Source organism: Neofelis nebulosa, chromosome 12 (genome assembly GCF_028018385.1).
Source record: "Neofelis nebulosa isolate mNeoNeb1 chromosome 12, mNeoNeb1.pri, whole genome shotgun sequence".
NCBI classification, from domain to species: Eukaryota; Metazoa; Chordata; class Mammalia; order Carnivora; family Felidae; genus Neofelis; species Neofelis nebulosa.
Window position 1 is genome coordinate 37,664,482 of NC_080793.1, and position 17,830 is coordinate 37,682,311.

The 17,830-nt window shown below is 44.7% G+C and overlaps 1 protein-coding gene across 9 annotated transcripts in view; it reads right to left on the reverse strand.

The window, feature by feature from the left end:
* The window catches only part of UNC13B (unc-13 homolog B), a 237,437-nt gene that overhangs the window by 2,691 nt on the left and 216,916 nt on the right, over positions 1 to 17,830 (reverse strand). For 4 of the 9 annotated variants that reach the window (XM_058694990.1, XM_058694998.1, XM_058694994.1 and 1 more), the window contains 14 exons: positions 12,602 to 12,729; positions 11,880 to 11,965; positions 6,302 to 6,428; positions 5,954 to 6,050; positions 5,589 to 5,732; positions 5,189 to 5,266; positions 4,575 to 4,652; positions 4,244 to 4,332; positions 3,853 to 4,005; positions 3,612 to 3,735; positions 3,447 to 3,503; positions 3,178 to 3,258; positions 2,077 to 2,224; positions 237 to 293 (listed from right to left, as the gene is read on the reverse strand). In XM_058694990.1, the coding sequence (XP_058550973.1) occupies positions 237 to 293; positions 2,077 to 2,224; positions 3,178 to 3,258; positions 3,447 to 3,503; positions 3,612 to 3,735; positions 3,853 to 4,005; positions 4,244 to 4,332; positions 4,575 to 4,652; positions 5,189 to 5,266; positions 5,589 to 5,732; positions 5,954 to 6,050; positions 6,302 to 6,428; positions 11,880 to 11,965; positions 12,602 to 12,729 (1,447 nt within the window). Of the gene's footprint in view, positions 1 to 236; positions 294 to 2,076; positions 2,225 to 3,177; positions 3,259 to 3,446; positions 3,504 to 3,611; positions 3,736 to 3,852; positions 4,006 to 4,243; positions 4,333 to 4,574; positions 4,653 to 5,188; positions 5,267 to 5,588; positions 5,733 to 5,953; positions 6,051 to 6,301; positions 6,429 to 11,879; positions 11,966 to 12,601; positions 12,730 to 17,830 lie in introns of those variants that run through there. The other 5 variants (XM_058694991.1, XM_058694997.1, XM_058694996.1 and 2 more) reach the window with 2 other exon arrangements.

Below are 17,830 nucleotides of genomic sequence, written 5' to 3' on the forward strand. Positions count from 1 at the left end.
GATAAAACTTCTTTATCCTAAGGTGGAAGGATGGGGGAATCCCAAGGACAGAACCATTATTAACCCCATCTCGGACTGTATTAATACATCACTCATCTCTGATACTTGGGACGGAGCTTCTGAACTTTGACACATGGCTCCCCTACAGCCAGCCTAAGAAGCTCATGCTAGTTCACAGGGGACAGGTGTTAGCCTATGTTAGATTCATGTGTGCAAGGTGTACAACATAAACATACCCTTTTCCGGCCGAATGTCCTCATTAGCAGTGAACCTAATACCTTTCCCATCATGCACTGAGTGAGGAAAGGCAAGTCAAGAGGTAGTAGCAGCAGTAGGATAGAAAAGAAGAACCAGTTAGAGGTCTAAGGAGTTAATAGCCATTCAAAGCAACTCTACACATTTTCTGGGGGAGTACAGAGATGAGGTGAAGAGGGAAATCAAACAGTTGAAGTCAGTGCCTGAATGCTCCAAATTAGACTTCATGGGTCAAGGATCAATGTAATCATGGGGAAAAGCAGAATATACATAGAGAAGGTATCTGAAATCAGCAGGGCAGGAAAGAGAGACATTGCAGGCTCTAATTTCTTGGCCTTAAATAATAAAGCAACGGGTATAAAAGGTACACACATCCATCTCGATCCTCCCCCTGCAGTCCCCACCTCTGCTCTTACCTCATATGTGCCCATTGCAGCCTTTCTTCATCTTTACATCTAGCCTAAAACTCAGTATATCTAAAAAGCCTTTTTGGATTAACTCAGATACTTCCCTGATGTTACAGGCCTTTCCATGTACAACTCTGTAAAAGATCTCCCTGTCCCCTTGAACAAGGCTCATAACTTCTTTCCTCCCTTTTCTTCCTATCCTGGACTTGAAATAAGAACAGATGTGGAAAATGGAGCAGTACTGCAGGTCCTTTGTATCTTTTCACCTTCTATTAACTCTAGTCCAATGACTTGGATCCCACTTCCCCTCTAGGTCAGCTCTGTGCTCTGGATCAAAGGCTCAGTAAGGCCTAAGTCCTCCCATTCCCTCCATCAGGTTCTCTCCTCCAGGCAGCACACCTAAGTTTCTCAGAACAAGCAATAACAAATGTGCCTGAAAGTCTTTCCTGGGAGGGCCTGGCTCCTGGGTCAGGGTCAGAATTTCAGTCTGAACCATATCTATGTAGATGTGTTTTGTTATAGAGAGGCCTGCCTGGAGGCAGGGAGGGGTTCTGAGGACTAGAAGACACTGGGAGAAAACCAGCTGCCTAGTCCCTGTGCATTAGCATCACCCATGAGGCTGGATGGAGCATCATTTATGCACAGAGATCCATTATGCCCATGATCCACACCCTCCTTTCTTTTTTTTTATTTTATTTTTTATTTTATTTTATTTTTTTCAACGTTTTTAATTTATTTTTGGGACAGAGAGAGACAGAGCATGAACGGGGGAGGGGCAGAGAAAGAGGGAGACACAGAATCGGAAACAGGCTCCAGGCTCCGAGCCATCAGCCCAGAGCCTGACGCGGGGCTCGAACTCACGGACCGCGAGATCGTGACCTGGCTGAAGTCGGACGCTTAACCGACTGCGCCACCCAGGCGCCCCCACACCCTCCTTTCAACTGCTCCCATGGTTTGCCTTTCCTAGTTGTTGGTTTTGTTTTTTTTTTCCCCTCTCATCCACACTAGACAATCTATAAAGTCTTTTTTTGCTTCCTCCCCACCCGGACAGTTTCCAACAAGGCTCCCAAAACTATGAGTCTTCATGAGTGTTTCAACAACTTATTCTCAAGGCTTTCCGACAAATATTTCCTAACAGGGTATGCTCTTTGAGCCGAATGAACATGTGCTAGCCAGGCAATGTCTGGGAAAAGAATTGCAGGCCCATTTACCAGGTCCTTGTGATTCTCCTGTCTGGTATGGGTACAGTGTGGAAGTGAGTATTGGGGTCCCTCAAGAAATCCTGGGGTCTGAGTTTGACAGGCTCTCTTAAGAAGTACCTGGATCCTCCTTAAGGGCTGGAAAATTTTGACTCCCTAGAGGCAGAAGTGTATCAAGGAGGGGAAGATAGGGACCTAAAGCCCTTAGGCCTTACCCTGGGCAGTCTGTGAGCGAACAAAGGTTTTGATGAGCGTGTCTGTGGTCTGTGTGTACAGAGATAGGGCATAACGTAGGGACTGTAGGTCTGGGCTCTTCTCCAGGAAAGTTTTCTTCAGCCCATTACCTCCTGCGTGAAAGTATTGCTGAAAGACAAAAGAATACCTGCTACAGCCCCATCCCCTTACACGGAGGCAGATTTCCACACTGTCCTCAGAGAAATCACATCTGAGCAGAAGCTCAATGAAGATGCCAAAAAAGGATGATGAGGACGAGAAGCCATTAAATAAATAACAAGATGAGGAATACCATGTAGAGTCAGAATCTCTCAGGTGAAGTGTATTAGTTGGGTAGGAGCAGTAAGGGATGCCCACATTCCTGGATGTGAACTTTGAAGTATGGATCTATCTAGACAGGCAAAGATCTGGAATAGAGCATTTCAGGCAGAGAGAGTAGCAAAGTACTCTTTTATCCCTCCGAACCCTTAAAGAACGTTACACTTATGGCATACCTCTCCCAAATGCCCTGCATCACACTTCATATGTACCTGCCTTATTACAGCTTTACCAAATTATAAGCATCTTAAAGCTAGGAACTATATCTGATTCTCTCTGTATCCTTCATAGTGCATAGTACCATGTGCATAGGTTTCCCAGTTGAATGAATCAATGGGTACTAGGGAAAAAAAAAATCCTTTGGAAACCCAAATGAATGTATACGTAAGTGGAAGTGGGAACTTTCAGCCAGATGTGGGGTATTAGGATCTGGAAGATTAATTCCCAGTGGAAAATATTTAGGAATGGCAATGAAGAACTAAGTGAACTGAACTGTACTCAAAACCCAGGAATAAGTGCTCTGGGTCCATGGTAAGTCATCTGAGACCATACAGAATGGTCTGCTCCCAAGACCATTTTGGTTGCTCCCAAGCAGGAATATCAACATAGCAAAGAAAGAAACAGACATAAAAATCACTCCCTTCTGGATGTGGGGTGGCAAGAGCCCAAAGAACATCTAGTCTGACAGAGTAGAATGCCAATGCCAAGAGGTAGTATGACTGAGGTGGGGTAGTATGACTGTCTGGAGAAGGGGAAGGCTCCACCTTGATGGTGTCCAGAGCGAGGTCAAGGATGGCACACTGCTTCGGAGTGAGACTCCGTGTTTCCTCTCGAACCATGTGGTCCTGAAACCCCAGAGAAAGCAACAGCATCAGGACAACTTGGGGCTGTCATGAAAGTCTTTCTCCCACCTGCCAGCCCACAGTACATGTTCCTCTCATTCCCTTCCTCTTTAGTCTCCAAAGCTCACATTTCCTTCTTCCTGGCTCCCACTCACCCCCCAGCCTCAGAAGACTCCATCCATCCACAGTACCTTGAGTTTGGAAAGATTGCTCAGCTCCTTGGCAGCAGTGAAGATCAGCTGGGTGCCCTGGGCAGAAAAGAGATCAGTCAAAAGCAGAGGACTCCAAACTCAATCAGGAAGTGTGGAGCAAGATAGGGGAGACAGCAGGAGGAAGTGGAAGGGGAGTGTCCTTACCGTCTGGTCAGTGAGTGGGGGCAGAACAATCATCCTTTCCATTGTGTTCATTACCACCCGCCAGAGCTCCTTCAGTACACGCTTCAGGACTGTCTTCTCACACACAGTGGCAAAGAGTGTGAGGCTGTAGACCCACGTAACAGGTAAGACTGAGAGTTTGAGAGACACCCCTCCCCAAGAGGCTTTTCGGATTGCCTCTGCCTTGCTTGTCCCAAAGGACAGTCCTAAGTGCTGTACTCACTTGCCATCCAGGAAGTCCATGAGAGGCCGGAGCACACTATCTGCATCCTGAGCCACTGAGGCCCTGGCGCTGGGGGATGCATTCCCTGGGCCCCGCACCTGGCCCAGGATGTCAGCCATTTGTCGAACACACTCATCAATCCGCACCTGAAAACTATACATGTGCCCACAGTGCAGCCCTCCCCTGCCCAAAGACACATTGACCTTGGAGCAACACCAGCTATTCCGTCCCACTCCAGCACACTCTGGTGCAGCTCCAGCAGGGACAGCCAACAGGAGAAGTGGGAAGATCCACACACCTACAGCTGGATGGATGGGTGTGGGGCAGGAGTTCTGGAATTGGCCAGGGACCAGATCTCGCTCCGAGGGCTGTGTGTTTTGGGGCCACTTACCTGTTTCCAAATACCATGCTGAGCTCATCCAGAACCGTATTCAGTTTCACCTGAAGCTCCTTCAAACTGTCTGCAGCTTCAGAATCCAACTGTATCCATAGAAGGTGTGTTTGGCTAAGCTGATTTTCATACCCTTTTCCTCCCTCCTGTGCCCCTAACTCCTCCCTCATAGAGCCTTTATCCCAATTCCTACTCAAACCCCTCAGCTTAAAGCAGCCCAGATCCTAAGCTAAATTCCTGGCCTATACCTGGTGAGGAGAGGGTAGAGATCTATGGCCAGAACGCTCAGGAACAAAGGTAAAGTGCAGCAACCCCACACCCCGAGACCTACCTCCTTGCCTCCCATGGCCTCAAACATTTTCTCCAGCTGGACCCTCAGTTGCTGCATGTTGTTCATCAGGATGCAAGGCTTTGGGGACAGATGGAGGTGTTGAGTCTTGACTGCTTTCAGCACAGGACCTATCAGCCTAGGGTACCTCTCTCATACTACTCCAAAAGCCACAGGGAATTTACAACACATAACCAAATACCGCTCTTCCTTCCTAATCACTGAGATGTGGAACCAATTCAGATAATTCTCCTTGAATGAAGACCAGAAGCAAATGTTTCTGTTTTTAAACCAGGTGGTGGGCCTCAGGTATTCATGGCATCATCCTTTATTAACTTTCTGTCTTAAGAGATTTTTTGCTGCTGCTGTTGTTGTTGTTAAAAAAGAAAGACTAAGTAAAGATCTAGCTTAGTAGAAGATAAAGTACCAAATAGAGGCTCAGAGGAATTCCTAGTCAAGTTCTTCTTCTTATGTGGCATAATCTCAAGCAAAGCCCTACTAGGAACCAAAAGTCAGGAGTATCATTCCCACCCTCAGCTCTGAGGATAGCCTTAAAAGCAAGGAGGATTCAAATGTCTTCCATTCTCTTCTCTAGGGTCCCAGGGCCTGACCCTCACCATTTTCTCCTTTTTGCAATAATCTGGGAAGCTCTTTGATAAGATGTCTGCATACTGCATCAGCACCTTCCCGATGGTCTGAAAGAAGAGGAGAAAAGGAAAGGAGTGGGAACCCTTAGCTCTCCCCACAGGGATCTTGCCTGAGGTCATATCCCTCATCCCAGAACAGTAACAAAAGGAAGGTAGAAGGGAATCTCACAATAAGGGGACAAAGCTTCCTCTCAACCCCAGAACAGCACCAAGACAAACTCCCAGTGTGCCCCAGACACAAGCAAATGAGAAGGGGGTAATGCCAGAGTTCCCCTGAAGGACATCACAGAGAGGAACTGTGCTTAGGCCTGTGACAAGGCCATGAGTCTGGTAGTGGCAAATGGAAAGGAGAAGGGAGAGTCATGGTCACCTTAGCAAATCTCCTCATGTAGTGGGCTAGGATGGTGGGGTCTGGGCATTCCAGCTTCCGGATGATCTCAAAGCTCTGGTTGAGCTGTGTGAAGACGTCCACCACAGAGCAAGAAAAGAGCGCATGCTCTGATGTCTGCTGGAACTAAGGAAGGCCAACAACAGGATCATCATCTTCAGCCACTACCTTTTCCCAAGTGTGCAGGGCTCAAAAGGACTCTGCCCAGCAGGAGTGGCTCTTTGGCCCTCAAAAGCCCTCCCTATGAATTCCAGAGGGCAAGGAACTAAAGCCCTGGAACTTTTGCTGATAGCTAATTGCTGGGAGACCTGGCCTGACCCATGGTGCAGTCCAAGCTTCCAACTTACCCCATCCTTCTTATCTCGTTCCAGGGCCCCACGTAGGAATTCCAGGGACACATCTTCATTCTCATCCAGCCACTGCAGGACAAACTGCTCAAACCACCTGCAGCCAGGCAGGAGAATTAGGGGTTGGAGCAAGTGGTTGGCCAATGCCATGTGCCTAAAAGCTACCCCAGACTCGGGTCTTCTGGAAAGTAGGGCATGGTTTGATGCTTTTCTCTTTCTACAACAGAGCCCAGAACTGGCAGTCTCAAGACTGGCTTACTGAACTGAATTGAAGACAATAATCCTGCCCACCCCTAAAATGGAGGGGCCCCCTTCCCTTCCCTCTGTAGTGCCCGCATGATGACTCACACTGGGTACTCAGGCACCTGCCCCTGGAGGGCAGGCAGATCTCGCACGTATTCATTGTGGAGCCACTTCACCTTGAAGTGTAGGTTCATGTAGTCAGCACTCTTACACAGCCGGTCTTTCTCATGCTCTAGTGGTGGGGAAGGAGGCTGGGGTCAGGTCCCAGCAGTAGGAGCCATGGTTCCTGAACTTTCCCAAAGCAGCAGATCCGGTCGGGCCACTCTATCAGATGTCTTAGAACAAGGGTGACTCCCAATAACTTCCTTACAGCCATTCCCCCCAACCAGTACTCTCTCTCCAAGAGCCTGGCCTAAATCTTCCTTTAGAGACTAAGCCAGACTCCCAGATAAGGCCTACAGTCTTCTAGCTGCTTTAGCTTTTGGAAGTGTCAACCGAGTAAATGGCCCCTGGTAAAGAAGGCCAGAGGGTGCTAATGTTGATTAGTGAGGAGACTGCCCAGGACTAGAGCAGGATGGAAGTTCCCTAGGACTTCACTGATCCTAATAGCTGGGCCATTCCCTCAGATGGGCTTAGATGCAGAGATGAATAGCTATACATGGTATGAATGGGTCACTGACAACTACACAGAGACAGGGAAAACCAAATTGGGCCCACTTTGATAGAAAGAGCAGCTGAACAGCCAGAGTATAACAGCATCTTGAAGTAAACTGAAGGGCCCGGGAGCACAGCTGAGAGACTGAGAAAATGAACTCTCAAAGAAGTATGCAAATAAGAAGAGTCAGTTTGGAAACCGTGGAAACACAGCCAGATGAAAGGGCTATCATGATGCAGAAAATGGGATGCTTATTATGGACTTTTAAGGTCATCTAGCTGGATCTCCAGAGTCTTCTGGAAAATCCAGGACAAACATCTCCCATAGCTTGCCCAGAATGTCTGGAGCACTGGCAACAACCACAGGTTCTCTTCATCCACCCCCTTTATAGATAAAGCATTAATCTGAATAATAAAAGCCTTATATATAACATAATGGTAAAAACAGGCAACTGGGGAAGAGTACTGAGCAATAGAGAAAAAAAGGGCTCAGGGTCCTTGTGAACTCTACTGCTCAACTTTGAGTTGCTATGGGTGATGCTCTTCCATGTCAAGGCAGAAATCTAGTCTGGGGCAGTTGGCGCTTGTGAATTAGTACAACACACACTCAAGGTAGAAATGGGAAGCTGGGATTCAGTCTCAAAAGGCCCCCAGTCCCAGGAAATTTCATCTCCTGGTACAGCAGGTAGCACCACCTCCAGGACATCAGAGAGACTTCTCAGGGCTTGTCCCTTTGCTTTCCACCCACACTCTGCTGTCCTTAAACCAGTCCATGAACCTGGAAACATCAAAAGGCACCAGGAAGAGGGCTCTCCTTCCTTTATGTTCAGTAACCCACTAGAAGTGGAGGCAGAGCTGCTCCATCCACTCCAAACCTCCCTAACTGCTTTCTTATAGAGACCAAGGTACTATATTTATTTAACTACCACTTTCTCTGTCAACCCATTATCTGTACTCTGGTCCCAAACCCCAATTTTTATATTAACTTCTGTGGTATGAAAACAGGATGACTGGTAAAATGCTGGTTACGCTTTATTCTAACAAGTCCCACGGAGTCCTGCTCCAATAAAGTTGCTCGAGGTTGTTGTTGGGAGGTAGAAGTATGGGGGTGGTTAATCTTTCAAAATGGACAATCAAGGGGCGCCTGGGTGGCGCAGTCGGTTGAGCCTCCGACTTCAGCCAGGTCACGATCTCGCGGTCCGTGAGTTCGAGCCCCGCGTCAGGCTCTGGGCTGATGGCTCGGAGCCTGGAGCCTGTTTCCGATTCTGTGTCTCCCTCTCTCTCTGCCCCTCCCCCGTTCATGCTCTGTCTCTCTCTGTCCCAAAAATAAATAAAAAACGTTGAAAAAATTTAAAAAAAAAAACAAAAACAAAAACAAAATGGACAATCAAGTCTCTAAACCTTCTCCTGCCCCTGATTTCCACATTCCTCTCTCCATTCATTCATCTTTCATCTTTGAAGAGTTCTTTCAACCTCATAATTTCACTTATCCAGCTTGCTGGTATCTCCCCCAAATCTCTCTTTGGTTCTGATAATGTCTGCATAAGGCTTTGATGGAACATCTCACTTTGCCAGGATTTAACTCTAGCCCCCATCTTTCAGCATCTAAAATCTCTGGCTGAACTTTAACAGAGTATACATACTAATCATAGCCTCTTGTTCAATGCTGAGCTTCATCCTCAAGTCTTCCTTCCTCCTCTTGATTCACATCCAGTTAAATCACCAGTCCCTGCTGATTTTACCTCCAAAATTTCTCTGGAATCTAACCATTTCTTTTACACAGTCACTTGCCTAAGTCTTGTTACCACCATTTCTGACCTGGATTACTACAATAGCCTCCAACTTGGTCCTTCCTCCTCCAATACAATTTATTTTCTTTTTTAAAAATTTTTAATGTTTATTTAAATTTAACAAATTTTAAACTTTTTAGTTGTTTATTTATTTTTGAGAGAGAGAGGGAGTGTGAGCAGGAGAAGGAGACACAGAATACAAAACAGGCTCTGAGCTGTCAGCACAGAGCCCCAAGCAGGGCTCAAACCCACAAAGGGCGAGATCATGACCTGAGCCCAAGTCAGAGACTCAACCTCAACCAACTAAGTCCCCCAGGCGCCCCTCCTCCAACCCACTTTCCATACAACAGCCAGCGTGAGTGGCCTTTCTACCTTATAAACCTGATCATGTGAACCCCTTAACAAAGGATTGCTATTCACTGGCTCCAAACTGCCTTAGGATAAGTCCAAAAGCTTAAACATGGCTTACCACCTCCTTTATGACCTGGCTCTGTCCTACTTTTCTATTTTGATGTCCTATTTATCTCTTCCCCTCACTCTAACGTGCTAGTCACACCGAACTACTTCTTTCAGTTTCCCAAACATTACAGCTTTCTAGACCACACATCTCTGAACGTACTGTATCCTCTTCCTAAAATGTTCTGTGTCTCCCTTTCCCATCACTACTACCTCCCCTCCCCACTGGCTAAGTCCTACCATACTTCAGGTTTCAGTTTGTGTATCTCCTCCTCCTAGATCCTTTTCTCAGGTTCTCCTAGAAGTCTTCCCGGGTGTGGATTACACTGCTCTCCTCTCAGCACCCTATGCTTATTCCCTTCGTGGCTCTTAGAACTTTAAACCATAACTGCCAATTTTTATGTCTGTTGTCTAGAATAGTATGTGAGCTTCTCAAAGGGCTGGGCTTATGCCTCATTCATCTCATTGGGGTTCCAACAATTAGCACAGTGCCTGGCACAAAAAAAATACTCAACAAGAATTTGGTTAACGGGCTGGGGATCTATTGCAAAGGGGCAAGAAGAAACTTTCTGTTCTATATTTTAATTGGGGTAGTGGTTATACAGGTGTGTTTGTCAAAACTAATCAAATTATGCTCTTAAAGTGTTTTTTATTTTATGTATGTAAATTATACATTTGCATGTATAATGTAAATGTGTAAGGGTGGAGGGGCGCCTGGGTGGCTCAGTTGGTTAAGCACCCGACTGTTAATTTCGGGTCAGGTCATGATCTCATGGTTTGTGGAATCAAGCCCTGAGTTGGGAATTCTCGCTCTTGAGATTCTCTCTCTCCCGCTCTTTCTGCACCTCCTCCACTCAGGTGCATGTGTGCATGCACCCTCTCTAATAAAATTTTCAAAAATGGGTGAATGGTAGCATTTTCACAGTCAGAGTTAACACTATCCTTTTATCATCCAGGTCTCCAAACTTCTACCCTTCTCTTGCCCTCCACATTCTGACAATTATGAATTCCTATTACAACCTCCTTCCAGGAGCTATCAAAACGCATTCTTCCCTCTTCAATTCTCTGCTCTAACCTCAGCCCCATCCCCTCAGCCCTAAATTATTATAATATTATCTGCAGTCCCTGTTTCTCGTCTCTCCTTGTTCCACCTGCCCCCATTTTCCACTAAGGTGAAATCTTATAAAAATACTACTTTGCTTACACTGCATCTCTGCTCATGAGCCTATAATGGTTTCTTACTGTCCTTAACAAGATTTATTCAGTGCTGAGTAAATGCCATGCAGTATGCTAAGTATATTAATATGTCTCAGTTTCTTTATCAGCTCAGTGAAATAGATGCTATTATCACTCCCATTTTATGGATGAGAAAATGTGAGCTCATAAAAACTGGTTTAAGAACACACTGCTGATTAGGTGGTGAAATTGAGATTTGAAACCAGGTCAACTTTCTTTCTTTTAGAGCAGTTTTCAATTCTTTTGTGTTTGTTGCAAACATTAGCAGAACTCCCCTTTAAAAAGAAGTCTTACCTAGAATCTCATATAAGATTGATAAAAAGCAGAATTGACTTAACTAGCACCGGGTAAAAAGCCTGGAGCCCAGCACCCTTCTCCCCCTGCCCCAGTTTTCCCTTTTCACTTAGCTTCTAAGATACCTTTGTTTCAAAACCTCTGTCCTACCTCATACTATCTTTGTGAACCTGACTCGCTTTTCACAGGTACTTCTTTTTTTCCCCTCAAAACCCACCAGAGCTGGATTCTTTAAGAACTGGGACTATACTCACCCCCATCAGGCTTGCTAAGTGCTGCCTGGAGAAGGACAAGTGACTTCCTCACTGACATGAAAGGCTAAGGCCTGGGCTACCACCCCAGACTTGACCCAATGTGGGCAAGAGGCAGCCATTGCTCTGGGGCAGAATTCCAGAATGTGCATGTACAGACTGTGGCTGTCTCAAACTTAAACACTGATCTTCAAGGTTTCTTTCAACCTCAAAACTTACTGCTTTTAAACCTCAAAAGTTTAAGTCTGAGGGTTACCCACAGTCTGGCCACACCACCAGAATAACAGATCCAGACTCTGCTTTGTCCTTGCCGCCAGGCTGCTCCCCTTTTTTTCTAAGTCAATTCACACAGACTGAGGATACAGACTAACATATATAAACAGATGGGAAAGGCAGCTTAATAAGTGAACACCGAAGGGTACAAATGGGAAGGCTGGACACAAGCAGACAGTGATATCTTTGTGGACCAAAGTAAGAAATAAGCTGAATGAACAAGATCAATAATAATTTGTCCATCACACTACTTTATAGGAGAAGCGAGGGAAGTATCATCTTTTTGGCTCTGTCATGCCAATCCAACATAGCTTTTAAGGAAAGCCAGGCTAGGCAGCCTCCGGTAAGACAAAATAATCCTATCTGTGTATTTAAGGTTCTGTGATTCTTTAAAACTGTAAAGATAAACTTCATACGACCATTCATACCCCAATGAGTGGGCCACTTGAGTATCCAGCATGGGAAGAGTTGCTCTCTGGGCTGGGGAACGTCTTAAACAGGCACGTGTTCTAAAGCTGGAAGGGGGAGTCCACATCCACACAGCCATTTCCATTATTACCTTGGCTGAACCTTTGCCTACCCAAGGACTCCTGAGGCCTATGCCTAGAATCCCTCTAATTTCTCTGTACCATTCACCCAGAACTTATAGTTGTCTGGGAGAAGAAAGGGACAGCAAACAAGGTGGTTGGGCAAGGAGCCTATAGACCACTGCTTTGGGCACACCCTTACCCTCCAGTGCATATTTCATGTCTTGGGCAAAGAGCTGCCACATCACTTCTGCGCTGACTTTTCCCACATTCAACTCCTGAGGAAACCTGGATGATGGAAGAAGACACAGTCAGAGAACAAAGCAAGAGCTATTTGATTTGACTGATTCCAAAGCTAACATGCCTAATTTCTTGGAGGTCAGATTGAAGAGAGGAGAAGCCTAGGAAACAGGGCTAGGTTCAATCTGGAGAAAAGGGACCCAGGAGCCAGTGGAAGGACAAGTGGGGGCAGAGAATTCCCTCAAGTAAGGTGGGCCCAGGGGAGAGGATGCCCAGAAGGCAGGGATTTGAGACCCAGAGAAGTATTGAGTCTAGAAGGCAGGCCCAGGCTAAAGAAGATGGAGGAGAAAGTGCGAGGGGGTGGACGTAGAAAGCCCACTTTATTCACAGTGGACAGACACATACACACATGGTCTCTGGATCCCCTGGGACTCCTATGGCAGCCATTCCCAGGGGCCTCTCACTCCAGGGAGGCTGGCTCAGTCTGGGCAGGGCCCCCCATTATGTTTCCACACCTGTCTCCAGAAACAGTTACTCAGACAGATACAAGGGACAGAGGGACAGACGGATGTACAGGAGGAAGAGGTGGCACTGCAAACACACAGAGATAGGAAAGAAAGAGGCTGTTAGACAGATGGACAAGCCAACCACCAACCACACAGGGCCAAGTGGGGTGATACGCACTGGTTCAGAACGAGTGTGTAGGAATTCTTATCTTCCTCTATGATTGACACAATGAGTGTGATGAGTTTGGGCCAAAAATCCAGGTTCCGAATGCTGGGTCCTTGTTCCTCTGGAGGTAGCTCCTGTTTCTTGTTGCAGGGGAGACGGTGAGAATCAGAGTAGAATGTGCAGCATGTCTCCAATCTTCCTCTTTCTCTTCCCTCCCCACACCCCTCTTCTAGAATCAGGTACCCTTCCTCTTCTAAGCCTGTCTTCCACAAGACTGCCCATGTTCTGTCAGAGGGGTGACTGTTGGGAGGTCCTTATACACAAAGAGTCCATCCCAGAGAACTTCTCCAGCTCCAGGGCACTGATGTGATAAGCTTGGTCAGTCTAAAGGACATAAGGATGCCTGTCCCCATTCTTCATTCTCTCAGTAGCTATGAGTATGGTGACTCTTTGGCCAAAGTAAGTTGCCCCTCCAGCCTTACTAAGTAGGTCTAGTTCAACGTGACCCCCTTTGGCAGTCTCCTCTGACACCTTCCCTACATCATCACACGCACGTACACATTACAAGCTCTGAGAAGCTCCTTTAAGTTCTGCAGGAGCTACTGAACAGACCTAGTATGAAAGTGGGTCTAACCTTCAGGGGGTTAAGGACTTCCCTTAACCTCATGAATGCTATTAGGAGGAAGAACTGTATCTAGGAAGCTCTTCTCCTAGCAGTATAAGAAAAGGTCTTGGGGAACCAAGAATACTCAATGGGGATAAGACACTCTCTCCAATAAATGCTGTTAGGATAAATGGATATTCAGATGCAAAAGAATGAAACTGGACCCCTATCTTCTACCACTCAACAAGAGTTAACTCAAAATGGATTAAGGACTTAAATATAAGACTTGAAACCATAAAACTCCCAGAAGAAAACATAAGGAAAAAGTTCCTTGACAATGGTCTTGGCAATGAATTTTTGGGTATGACACCAAAAGTACAAACATCAAAAGCAAAAATCAACAACTGGAGGGGTGCCTAGGTGGCTCAGTCAGTTAAGCATCTGATCTTGATTTTGGCTTAGATCGTGATCTCAAGATTCATGAGAAAAGGGACCCAGGAACCAGTGGAAGGACTGGCTGCCAGCACAGAGGCTGCTTGGGATTCTCTCTGCCCCTCTCTCTCTCTGTGCCCCTCCCCCCACTTGCTCTCTTTCTCAAAATAAACAAACTTTAAAAAATATAAATAAAATATATATATTTTTAAAAAATCAACAAATGGGACTACATCAAACCGAAATGTTCTGTAGAGCAAAAGAAACAAAATGCAACGGCAACCTATAGAATGAGAGAAAATATTTGTAAACCATATATCTGACATAGAATTAATACCCAAAATATAAAGAATTCATATAATTCATCAATAGCAAAAAAGCAATCTGATTAAAAATAGGTAGAAGACTTGAATAGGCATTTCTCCAAAGAAGACATACAAATGCCCAGCAAGTAGAAGAAGAAGTATTCAATATCACTAAACATCTCGGAAATGCAAATAAAACTACAAAGAGATGTCACCTCATACCTATTACAATGAATATCACCAAAAAGAGATAACAAATGCTGGCCAAGATATGGAGAAAAGGGAATCCTTGTGTACTGTTGGCAGGAATGTAAACTGGTATAGGCACTATGGAAAACCGTTTGGAGGTTCCTCAAAAAAGGAAAAAGAAAACTATGATCCAGCAATCCCACTTCTATGTATATATTCAAAGGAAATGAAATGACTATCTCAAAGAGATATCTGTACCTCCATGTTTATCGTAGCATCATTCACAATAGCCAAGACATGGAAACAAACTAAGTGTCCATCAGCGGATGAATAAAGAAAATGTGCGGGGTGCCTGGGTGGCTCAGTCAGTTAAGTGTCCAACTCTTGGTTTTGGCTGTAATTTTCCCACAGTTTAGTGAATTTGAGCCCCACATTGAGTCTCTGCTTGGGATTTCTGTCTCTGTCTCTCTCTGCCCTTTCCATCCTCGGGCTGTCTCTGTCTCTCTCAAAATAAACAAATTTTTTTAAAAGTTAAAAAAATGTGGTATGTAACTATAATGGATTATTACTCCGCCATAAAAAAGGAAATCCCAGGAGCACCTGGGTGGCTCAGTCAGTTGAGCATCTGACTTCAGCTCAGGTCATGATCTCACAGCTCATGAGTTCAAGCCCCACATTGGCCTTTCTGCTGTCAGCGCGGAGCCCACTTTGGATCCTCTGTCCCCTTCTTTCTCTACCCTTCCCCTGCTTGCATGATCTCTCTCAGAAATAAACATTTAAAAAATTTAGAAAAAAAGTAAATCCTGTTATGTGCAACAACATGATGGATCTTGAGGACATTATGCTAAATAAGTCAGACAGAGAAAGACAAATACTATATAACCTCACTTATATGTAAAATCTAAAAACATCCAACCCATAGAAACAGAGTTAGAATAGTGTTTGGCAGGAGATGAGGGGTGGGGGAAATGGGGAGATGGTGGTCAATGGACACAAACTTTTAGTTAAGATGAGTAAGTTCTGGCGATCTAAGGTACATACAGCACGGTTGACTACAGCTAACAATACTGTACTACATGGAAAGATGCTATGAAGAGTAGAGCTTTAATGTTCTTACCATAACCACAACAAAAAAATGACAATTATGTGAGGTGAAGGCCTGAGTTAAACATTTCATGATATACACTTGTATCAAATCATCACATTGCACATCTTAACCTACACAATGTTATACGTCAATTATATCCCAGTAAAGCTGGGGGACAAAAAAGGACTGGATTGGGAAGAAGTAAAGAAATACAATGGTGAATTTCAGCAAAGGAGAAGCAACTCTACATTCAGACCACAGACAGGACAAGTAGGGGTCACCACACAGAGGCTGGAATGGACATTTATCTTCCACTGGGACAAAAGCAAAGTTGAAACCACCCAAAAGAACAGGGATAGGACTTTTATGTGGGATGCCATATGTCATCACAGTCTCCACAATCCTTAATAAGGGTGCATTATCAGGAAGTTAATAGAAACCAGGACAGAACTCACAGAATATGTGGATTCTGCCTACTTAATATCACTTAAATATATCTCTTCCTTGAACTCTTTCTGCCACTACCCTATCGGTATCATTCAAACATCTCCTAACTAGTCCTTCTTCCACGCAGCTGTTAGTGATCTTCCTGCAAGGAGAATCTCTTTGTGTGACTCCTCTGCCCTTCAATGACCTTCAGTCAAGGCCTTCAATAAATTTCAATTCCACAGTTTGACACAAAAGGCCTTCAGAATATGACCTCTCTCTCAACCCCACACCTCACCAATGCCTTGCAGCCATCACTACCCCACTACCACCACTTATTTAGTGGTTATTAGGTGCAAGACACCCTGCTAAGAACTCTACATGCATTGTCTCATTTAATCCTCATAACAACTCCACTGGGTAGAAATTATCACCTTCATTTTACAGAAGAGGAGACTGAAAGCAGTGACGTTATATGACTTGCCCAAGGTCATGTGGCTATAAACAGTAGAACCAAGATCTGATCCCAGAGAGTTGAACTCCAAAGCCTGACACTGTAACTACCCTAATTAAATTGTTTATATTTCTTCAAATTAACACACTCATTCACAATTCTGTGTCTCTAAACATTCTATTACCTCTATATGGTATCCTTCTCTTCCCCAACCCCTTTCATTAGACAACTCCTACTCATCCCTCAAAATTCAGGTTGAGCTTTACCTTTTCTGAAAGGTTTTCCTTGATACCCCTGGTCTGATTAGATGCCTCTCTTTTGGATTCCCAGAACACCCTCTATGAACTTTGGTATAGATGTAATAGGCAACTACAACTACAATGAAATGCAGTAATAATAAATTTTAAAAACCCAATATATCCAGTAATTTGCACCCTCCCCCACCTTCACCAAACAATGAGCTTGCCAAAAACAGAGATGTGTCTTAATCAACTTTAAATCACTACATGTTCAGTTTGTTAAGGGAATAGATGGATGAATGAGCCAATGACTTAAGGTGAATAGAAGGAAATAAAAAAAGATACCAATGGTTTACTTCAGTGTAAATAATGAATAATGAGAAAATGATAATGAAAAAAAGTAAAAAAAACAGCAAAATTCAAAGGCCAAATAAAGTGCCTGAATGGTTTATAAGCTCTCTTTAAAAAAAAAAAAAAAGTATTTATTTATTTATTTTAGTCTTTATTTTTGAGAGGGAGAGAGAGCATGAGCAGGGGAGGAGCAGAGAGAGAAGGAGACACAGAATTCGAAGCAGGCTCCAGGCTCTGAGCTGTCAGCACAGAGCCTGATGTGGGGCTCGAACTCACAAACCATGAGATCATGACCTGAGCCGAAGTCTGATGCCCAATTGACTGAGCCACTCAGGCACCCCGCTCTCTTTCAAAGTCCAGGTACATCTCATGTTAGGGAATAGGGACTAAATATTCAGATAGACCCCTGCACAGTTGAAAAATCAAAGCTGAGAACAGTGTCTTCCCCAACCAAGGTGAACCCATAGATGGATGACAGAGTGTGGCAAGTTGAACAACGGCCCCAGGAAAACCTCCCATGAACTTCAGAACCAATGGGAGGTTTTACAAACCTTAAAAGAAGGAAGCCTTAAAGATAGAGTTGGCACAAAAAGTACCCTTAGGAATGGGAGGAGGCAGTGTGAACAAGATTTTAGTCTTGACTGAGGTGCTCCTAGGAAAATTACAAATTGGATGTATTCACCAATGGGTAAACGTCCAAGAGATTTAGGCTGTCCTCCCATCATTTGTTGTCCAAATCCTACTGCCTCTTAAGGTCTATGTCAAATGCCCTTATTCTATGTAGTACCCAGTACCTGATCAAGAGTGACTTCTTCCTTCTTCGAATCCTGCAATTTCATTCCTTTTTCAAGGCATTTCTAACAGACTTCTTTGATTAGAATTATATATATGCTTATGAACTGAGAACTAATTGAAGCAGCACTATGCTTTCCTCAGACCTGGCTTATTCAATACATACTTGTTGGACTAAAGGGAATCTGTTTTGCAAATGTGTGGTCTGCAGAGTTATTAAAGACAGAAGCTGTAATTGAGTAACTAGACCCAAAAAGAAGCCCTGGCTGTGAAATGAGGAAAATAAGATACTATTGAAAGGATCTAGAAAAATGTACGCAGTCACCAGGTACTAGGTTAGGATGTCAGTATAAAACAGGTGA